General features: G+C 39.0%; 1 protein-coding gene across 3 annotated transcripts in view; it reads right to left on the minus strand.

The window, feature by feature from the left end:
• The window catches only part of tmeff2a (transmembrane protein with EGF-like and two follistatin-like domains 2a), a 162,933-nt gene extending 153,713 nt beyond the window's left edge, over nucleotides 1–9,220 (minus strand). For 2 of the 3 annotated variants that reach the window (XM_068223262.1, XM_073911433.1), the window contains exon 1: nucleotides 8,559–9,220. In XM_068223262.1, the coding sequence (XP_068079363.1) occupies nucleotides 8,559–8,742 (184 nt within the window). In that variant the 5' untranslated portion in view covers nucleotides 8,743–9,220. The remainder of the gene's footprint in view (nucleotides 1–8,558) is intronic. The other variant, NM_001128365.1, reaches the window with a different exon arrangement.
• Nucleotides 9,221–9,962: the final 742 nt, after the last annotated feature.

Consider the following 9,962-nt stretch of genomic DNA (forward strand, 5'->3'; position numbering starts at 1 on the left):
TAAATGACGGATTTTCCCACTTTCATGCCACACATCTAATAATTTAAATAGAGGTCTTCAAAAAGGAAGGGGAAATTATTCTGATTTTAGGTTGATAGGGCACAGTTCAACCAAAACTGAAAATATTTCCATCAATTACTCACTCTGAAGTAAGAGTACACTGGAAATCTGTCACCACTGACTTCCATAGTATTTGTGTTCTCTACTATGGAAGTCTACTATAGAATAGTAGCAGGTTTTTTAGCTTTCTTCAAAATATATTCTCTTGTTCAAGAGAAAAAAGCCAACTCATAAAGATTCAGAACCACTTGTGGATAAGTAAACAGTGAGTTGTCATTTTGGGTGAACTGTGCCTTTAAGCATGACTTTTAATATATTCTTCAAACAGATACTAATGGCATTTTAAGCTTGTATAACAGAAAAGCAGTAGAAGGTAGTTTTGTTTTTACATAATATAATTGGACCCCATATAATAAAACACTCATGCACCTTTAGTAGAAATAATTATTTTAGAAGAAGCATTAAAGATGGGCTAGGCTCACAAATGGTGCATACCTTGTTGGCTTGAGTGTGCATGATGCATCTATTGCATTATTGATGCTAGCACTCCCTCTGCGAAGTCATTGAGATACAAGGAATTTTATCACACCTCTACCGCTTGGCTGCCCTTCCATAGCTGTGTCATAATACATCTTGACCTTACGACACACGTAGATGCTTTAGAGTGCATGTTTGAGATGAGAAGCATTCAGTGAGACACTTGGCAACAAGAGCAGGAAGGGGGAAATGGTGTTATGGATCGGAGAAGAACATGCAGATCTGAGTCACAAGAAGCTCCCGCTCACTAGACACTAAATCCGTTTATTCAGTCTAATTAATCTGAAGCAGTGGCATCCTGTAGTGAAACTGAAAAAGCATATTCCATTAAAAAACAACACATGAGGTGTCAGAAAATGCGTAAAAAAAAAAAAAAAAAACAGGCAAAAGAGTCAACCGACCTTGAAAAGACAAATTCCTTCAAACACACACACACGCACACACAAACACTGAATACATTAAGAACGCTTTAACTGTCTGGACCTGTTTTCTATACACGAAACCCATTGAAAAATACGAAAATCCATACAAGAATACTTCTTCATCAACCACAAACCGGAAACGTTATTCTTTCACTGACATAAAGTAAGGTTTCAGTATTTTTGTCCATACACTCAAGTGAATTAATTAACTTATGTTTATGTAGACAAAAAAATTATTAAAGCATTCTTTAAAATACCTTTAGCTTTTCACAGAAGAATCAAGGTCATAATAAACTGGAATGACTAGAAGCTGAATAATCGGAAACAGAATATTTTTGCTAAATTTAAAACAGGCTTAAAACCCAAAGTAGCGATATTTTGTTTTGACTGTACACTTGAGTATACATACAGTGTGTGTGATGCCAAATTCTTCATCAGCACAGTTTGCACACTGTCAATATTCTCCACAAGGTGTCAAATCTTTCACAGTTGAAAACAAAACCAAAGGTCACAGAATGAACATCAGCAAATTACTAAAGTCTGGAGCAACAATACATGGGTATTTGAGTGCTGGTGTGAGAGGATTAACAGATACTGTATTTTAAACAAGTACAAACATAATATTTTACCTATGACTTCTGTAAATAAAAAAAGTTAAAAGTCTTTGCAGGTGCTATCATTCATTTATTTATTCATTCATTCATTCATTCATTTTTTCATTCATTTATTGTCCTTTTAGGTTTAGTCCCTTTATTCATCAGGTGTTGCCACAGCAGAATAAACCGCCAACTTATCCTGCATACAGTATGTTTTACACAGCGGATACCCTTCCAGCTGCAACCCAGTATTGGGGAACATTCATACACACTCATTTACACTCATACACTACAGCCAATTTAGTTTATTAAATAGCACATGTCTTTGGACTGTGGGGGAAACCGGAGCACCCGGAGGAAACCCACATGAACATGAGGAGAACATGAAAACTCCACACATTAATGCCAACTGACCCAGCCAGGACTTAAATCAGTGACTTTCTTACTGTGAGGAGACATTGCTTACCACTGAGCAACTATGTCGCTAGGTGCTCTTATATTCAATGAAACGTTTAGAGAATGGCTTTATAATCTGGGGTTTCTATTCATCTTATTCTGCAATAATTCTGTAAGCTCTTTTCTGCAATTGTTTTAGGACTTCCGATTAATTTGCCTATGGGCAAAATGACTACAAATAAAAAAGGCATCTAACTACTTGCTCTTTTAACAAGTGTATGAATGGTTAGACATACAAAATAAAAAGAATATAATAAGACCAGTTTATAACATCAATCAGCATAAAGAGGTGTTTTTTATGGCAAAATACCAATGGAACTGAATGAGACAAGAGTTAATAAGGTTCCAATGGCTGTACCCGCTCTTAAATGAAAGAATAGGGTCAATAATTCAGGTTCTGACCATCAGAACATCAGAAAGAACGAAACAATATAAGGCTGGGGATGGGAAAGTAAAAACAGACACTGTGGAAAGTTAGCAGGTCACACAGGAGGAAATGAGTTCTGGAAACAGGCAGTGGCATCTTGCAAATTTATTACAGTAATTTCTTCATCAAGGACACTGAAAAGCTTTTAAATGCTTAACTAGATTTTAAGCTTAACCAGAACATCAGTCGGATAACTTGATTAAGTGTAAATAAGCTTTTGGAAGTCAGTTAAATATGATTTTTCAGAGGGGATGTGTTGTCATGAGCAGAAAGGAATTTTGTTCTGCTCTCTTTAAAGTCTCTCAGGCAGGACAATCTTTCAGTAGCTGTCTACATGGAGAGATAAGATCTGTTCTCCTATTCTTTGTGGAGAAAATAAGAGCTTTATGTGTATGGACAACATGAGAGTAAGAAAAAGAAAACATCCTGAAAATTTTCAATAAAAATTCCTCAAAGTCCTTGAAGTCACAGAGCAATGATTAGAGGAGCCCAACAGGAAATTACATCTTTCATCCTCAGATGTTCTACACTCTGACGGGCCACAAAAACAAGTTAAATAACTCTTCCTGCATCTAAAATAGACTTTCCATGAGTATAAAAACAGTTCTGTTTGTACATAGAACTCTTCGAACTTCAAGGTATGTGTATAGAACAATGTGACATGCAATCGCCCGTTGACACACGGCAGCAAATAGGATCAGTTGATGCATGACTATTTGCAACAATGGTTTGCAGATGCAATTTTTTAAGGCTGTCACTAGCAAAGCAAACACTATATTTAAACTCACAGCAAACAGCCTTACACATCAGAACAGACCAATTATATATTTAGACCACTAGATGCAGGCTTCCAAGTGGGCGGAAGTAGTTTAATTATGGCTAGAAGGGGTAGCTTTAGGGTTAGGATGGCTGTACAGTATACAATAATAAAACACAATAGTTTGAAAAACATTAACTAAATATGTCATAGTAACACAGTTAACACTGTTATGGATCATTATATTGATCAATATGAATATCAATAAAAAATCTAATTATGTGTGAGTAGTATTTTAAAATAATGATGATAATAATAATAATTCCTTATGTTGATTCGGTGGCGCAGTGGGTAGCACAATCGCCTCATAGCAAGAAGGTTGCTGGTTTGAGCCTCTGCAGGGTCAGCTGGCATTTCTGTGTGTAGTTTGCATGTTTGCAATGTAGGTTTCTCCAGGTGCTCCGGTTTCCCCCACAAGTCCAGAAGAAATGTTGTATGGGTGAATTGGGTATGCTAAAATTTACTGTAGTGTATGTGTTGGAAAGAGAGTGTTTGTATGGGTGTTTCCCTGTGATGAGTTGCAGCTAGAAAAGCATCCGCTGCATAAAACTTATGCTAGATAAGTTGGCGGTTCATTCCACTGTTGCGACCCCAGATTAATGAAGGGACTATTGTGCCAGACAGCACAGCACTTACCAGCTGAGGCCATGACAAACAGAGGTCAGTGGGCAAATTTGGCATGGATGGTGGGGTTAAACCCCTACTCTTTTTGGATTTTTGATGACCACAGAGTCTGGACCTCGGTTTAACGTCTCAAACGAAAGACGGTGCTCACTGAGCAGTATAGAGTCCCCATCAATATACTGGGGTCTCAAGATCCACACAGACCACAGGTTAAGCAGCCCCTGCTCGTCTCATTAACACCACTTCCAGCAGCCACCTACTGTAGCTTTTCCATCCTTCCAACCTTTGTGGTCTCCCATCTAGGTAACCCTACTTACAGTAGCTTCAGTGGGCGACCCTATGAGAGTTGCAGAGAGCGAGCTGCCGGCATTTTGTGTATTGCTAATAAATACTTTAAATATAATTCATGTTGACATTCCGGGGATAGTTCATTTAATGATACAAAACCGCGACTAATTAATGATTACTCATATATGGTGCACCCCTGTCTGAAACTAGTGGCCTGAAAAGTGTGTGGGTCTGCAAGCCTGTATATCTCAAACAGACCAGAACACTTTGAATTTATTACAAAACACAAATACAAAATATAATAATGTAGAGTGTTACAGAATTTACAGCATTTCTGAAGGTTCAGTCCATACATCACTAAATTCAGTCATCAAGCCTCTCTGAAACAAGATTTAAATTAAAATAAAATATTTAATAATTCCTTTTGTTTATCATGTAATACAATTAGAATTGCCAAAAAAATGGCCACTGTATGCACAGATGCTTCCAAAGTTAACAAAACCAAACAGCTCTGTAGTTTTCTGTAGACACTTTTCAACTGTAAGTAAACATTTTCTTAAACAAAATCTTATTGTGAAATTATATACATTTACATTTAGGTATATGTTTAATTTTAACAGCAATAGACAGCTTAGAATGACTATCGAAAATTCAATGAACAGCTGATTGATAGCACCAATTACTCCCTTTTTTGTTCATATTGCATTATACTTAAGTGTACATCACACTGCACATCTACTTCATTGCGACTTTAGGAAAACTCTATATACCCAAATAAGGCCAAATATTTGCATATTGCCCCCCAAGGTGAAGTTATATCCAAACAAGTATTTAAGAAAAAGATCAGTAAAGAACTTTATAATCAGTATAACCTTGGTAACTGCTTTGGGATGGATGTTGGGAGCAGCATAATTTGTCCTGTGACTTGGCCACTTTTGCATAAAAGCTATTTAGAGGCTAATGGATGCAATTTAAAACAAATGGGTTGCAAGTTGCAGCTGTAGCTTTACTGTGACAAGGTGAAGTGCTGATTTATGCAATCAGTTTAGAGAATGTGCACGGAACCTTACAACATACAGTACAAAAAAAAAAAAAAACATAAGATGGTGCTAATTATTAAGTCTTTCATGAAAATGATAAGTGTCTAACAACCTCCACTTCATCAGTAACGGAGCGCTAAAAGTCCTAATTAAGGGTGTTGTCGGTGCTACATCCAGCTGCTTGTTTCTCCCGTCCGCAGTGAAATAAGAAACTTCTCTTGGCTCAAACACCTGGTTTTGCAGGTCTCCTTGCTCTCCTTGAGAGTGTCGTAATTTTATCAAAACAAACGAGAAGTGTGAGCCAATGTTATGTCTCAAAATGTGCCAAACTGGAGAGTATCAGGGGAGATGCAGATTGTTATTTCTGCCTTGCCAGTGAGGTGAATAATTGAAAGAAGCAAGCTGGCAGAAACACAAATATTCTAAAGGTGAAGTGTAGACAACTCCTGTGAGTGAGATATCAGACCACTTGTCAACCCATTAAAGAGCTGGAATTCAAACCCCAGGATATTGTTATCAGTTGACAGTTTTTTTATTTTTTTTATTTTAGCATTTCTGTAAGGTGTAAGGCAAAAGAGTCTGTTCAGAAACAGAATCTGTTATGAATTTTCCCTTTTACACTAAACCATTCCTTAGAAATGAAGTAACTGAAAACCTGAAGTTTTTGTAACTAATTTACTAAAACTAAAACAATGCTTTAGCCAAGAATTGAAATGAAGTCATCGATCATTTTCTTATTCTCTTGTCTTATAAATCAGCATAAATAATATTATTTTATGGAACACAATATACCATATCTTGAAAATGTACAAACAACATTGGACTTGACTGACTTTATAAATATATATATGATATACGATATATATATATCGTATATGATATATACGATATAATAAAATAAAATTCACGTATGCCAATTTTGCATTCTAAAGTCAGCAATACAGGTTTGGAATGACATTACTGAGTGTAAATGATTACAGGATTTCATGTTTAAATGATCTATTCCTCTAGGAGTTTAACTGAACTATAAAAAGTTGGTTGTTATGTCTCTTTGAATTCATAAAAGTCTGCTGTCTCCTCTTGCATACTTTGCTTGTGTTCGTCTCGCCTCCTTTGCAGCTGATATGCAAAAGCCTTCAAGTGAGCCAGCGCTGCAAAAAAAGTCTCTAAAAGAGAGCTATTGATATCTATGAACAATACAAATAAAAGCTTACTGACAGTGACTTATTTTTGAGGCAGCAGCTGTATAAAATTGATACAAATAGCTTACAGAGCTGACGCTGAACTCAAATCATTGCTTCAGTAATAAGATAGATGCAATGCAAAAGCACTCACAACAGTTGTGTCCACTGCCAATGGCCGCAGGTTAGGATTGTTGACTAAACAGCTGGCTTGCATTTGTTTTGCTGGACATTATTGCTGTGTTCAGCGCATAATGCTGGAGATGTAAACTATATTCAGTCAGTAGGAACCTGCATTTTTTCCCCCTTTTCCATAACGCACCCAGATACCCCTCTTAATGGGTGATGATTTTTGTTTGTGTGTTTGTCTATAAACTTGCATTAATCTTAACACATTATCTAAAGTGATAGCTGACCTAAAATGTCAATCTTACCATTCTTTACTCGCCCTCATCTTATCTTTATTATATCACCCTAAGACTTCCTTTATTTAATACAAAATATTTTTTATATTACTTTAATGTAAAAGAAAGTGCTTGCAGCTGTGACAAAACAGTGGCAGCTTTTTTTATTTCTGTCATTAAAGGTTTTTAAGTGACACCGAGGACAGTCAGATAAGCTATATAAACTCACTTTATAATTAAAAACACTGTCTGTATAGTAATACAATAATAGACCATTATCAGCAAACATGCTTGATTCTGCCAATTAATGTTCTGTTTATTGCTCAGCGATGGCAGTATGACAGTGTTAAGGATTTACAGGGGGAATACATCCTACATTATCAACACTTCTTTTTGTAAATCACGAAGACACTAAAGTGGCCCTCAGACATGCCTGTGGTAGAGCTTCCCACGTCTCCTGCATGCCATTAACATGAGTTGTATACACAAAGTGCAAGCAAGAGGCAAGGATAGACGTTTTGGAACGACACCTAATTGCCCACGGTGACCTGCTGATTGATAGTCAGGCGCCACGGCGGGAAACTGAGAACAAGTATGCAGCGAGTTCCGCGCGTCTCTCCCGCCTCGGGGCGCGCTTGATGATTATTTCACGTGCATCCGCAATCATCTGAACGGCGCTCTGACAGTGAGGGTGAGAGGTCGACCGCAATCCAAATCAAAACCCACTTAATATCCGAGTCTACAGTGGACTGATGCTCGCAGATTATTCTGCCGACTCTATGCAATTGTTGCCAATAATATGATGGAGTATTTCAGAGTGAAACATTTTCAATTTAAATAATACTTGTTCGTTAGCGCAGCATAGTCAGCTTAATGCTAAAACACATCATGTAAAACTATTTTTATAAACAAATTAGGCTATATTGTAAAATTCTGCCAGTGTGAATGACTTTTTTATGTTACATGTACTGATGCAAAACATAGTGGGCACCTGTGGATGTTTGTTGTGTCATTTTCATCTACATAAAAAGTTAAAAACACAACCGTGGTCACGTAAACAAGCGTTGTTTTTTAAACCAGAAAACAACAAGGCTGGTTCAGACTGTCTAAATGAGAATAAACATCTAGATAACGTTACAGATATGAACTAGCCATTTATCATCCTGTGTGTGTGTGTTTTTAGGATCATTAGAAGCTAATGATAAACTATCTGTTTTCTTTTGAACATAATAAACTTGAAAAGCTGATCACTTATGAAATGTTGCATCAGCGACTGTTAGTAAACTGAACATTGTTTCATCCCTGTGAACAAGAACGTGCCATATAGCTCATCCAAAACCATAACAGACAGTTTCGACTTTACTGCAGTGAACAGCGATTACATCGACGGCATGCAACTGTCATTTCAGGTGAATATTAACTTGGGATGTATTATTTACGGCATTGAGACTATCAATAGCGCACGATTTGAAAAGATGTCAAATATGAAAACAAATAACTATTTACACCGTAACGGAAATAGACCCGCAGGAGACTGCCTGAAGCAGCTCTTCAGCATCTTTCTAGCAGCAGTGAACCGCAAAAGCGTGCATCACCACACATTATTTTAGGTCTGTAACTTATGCGACTTGTATGATAAACAGCCGTTTTCCGTAGCCAAGGAAACGTCAAACCGTTTTCCTTTCAGCGCTACTTGAACATCTTACCCGAGCAGTTCCATCCAGTTGGAGTCTGACAGTCGCTGAGAGAGGACGGGAACGCACCAAGTTGTTGCACCGGGAAAGTGGCGAGAAAGGACAAGACTGCAATCCATACCCAGTGTCCCACTATCCGGCTCCACTGGTGCGGACTTCGGGGCTCGTGTAGGGCCGCCGCCACCGAGACACCCATCTCAGTTCCCCCAACACAGCTCACAGACGCGCAACGACTGCCCGTGTCCCAATGTTGTCAACTTTGCGGGTGCGCTTAAATGCCAAGTAAGGGACATTTTCCGACGGTGGGAATGTGCCCCATGAAGCAGTTGTTTCTGGATGACAAGAGCGAGGATCCGCCCGAAGCGAGAGGGTGCAGATGCGGAATGAGAGAGGTCTGGGTGCGATGACAGGGGAGGGGATGGTATCGGGAGGAAAGTGGGTAAGCGAGATGCTCAGAAATCAAGGCAAAAATAAAAATACGCCAAGGGGGGCTTGAGAACCACAAATGGGGCAAAAATCATATATCCCATTCGAGTGACATGCCGAAGTTACAACATCCACCGAAGCGCCGGTTAGAGAGACTGTCCTGCGTCCTCAGTCCGTGCGCTCGCGCAGAGCCGTGAGTTTGTCAGAGTCTCGCGGAGGGCCATTCCTCTGTACCTGTGAACCACAATAACGCACTGAAGGCAAGCGGCAGGTTTCCAGACCGCTTCAGATCACGTGTCCTCGAGGAGTCGGGAGGGGCGGGACGATGCCGCGGCTCTGATTGGTGGACAGGGATGCAGGAGTGTCAGGAGCGAGGCGATGGTCCAGCGCGAGCATATCGACGGCCAGTGTAGAACAGTGTATCCCGTAGTCCACTTTAACAGGGCTTTGCTTTGCAAACGCGTGGGCGAAGGACCATGCCGAGAAAGTCCTCCCAGTAATTGAGCACTGCTGCTCTGAGCACGATGGCAGCAGAAATCGATCGGAAACTTGCTATGTTGTGAAATGATCCCGGTGTCCTAAACAAAAGTCTTAAATCGGAGGATGAAGAGAACAGAGAGACAAGGCGGAGTTCACGACTCGACTGTGTGTGCTTGAAAACGCTCGCGGCGTTGGAAATGAATATGAGTGCGAGCTGAACAGTTCAGATGGCATTTTGACGACATTTAACGACATGACGCTTCCCATAAGAAGCTACTTTCACAAAGCGTTATAGATAACGCACTACCTCTCAACCACCACTTGCATGTCTCGTTTGGATATAGCTGAATGAAGCTCGCTTGCATGCGTTTTATTGCCCTTTTTTCACATTTAAACGCCTTTTTATTTCTAAATCTTTTCTTATTTCTCACTTACAATTTTATCTTAGTGCTGTAATTGTACTTAACACGAAAAAACAGTAGCCAAAGTTTAGTTTAATTGCGCCCAGGC

The sequence above is a fragment of the Danio rerio genome, chromosome 9 (genome assembly GCF_049306965.1).
Source record: "Danio rerio strain Tuebingen ecotype United States chromosome 9, GRCz12tu, whole genome shotgun sequence".
Taxonomy (NCBI): Eukaryota; Metazoa; Chordata; class Actinopteri; order Cypriniformes; family Danionidae; genus Danio; species Danio rerio.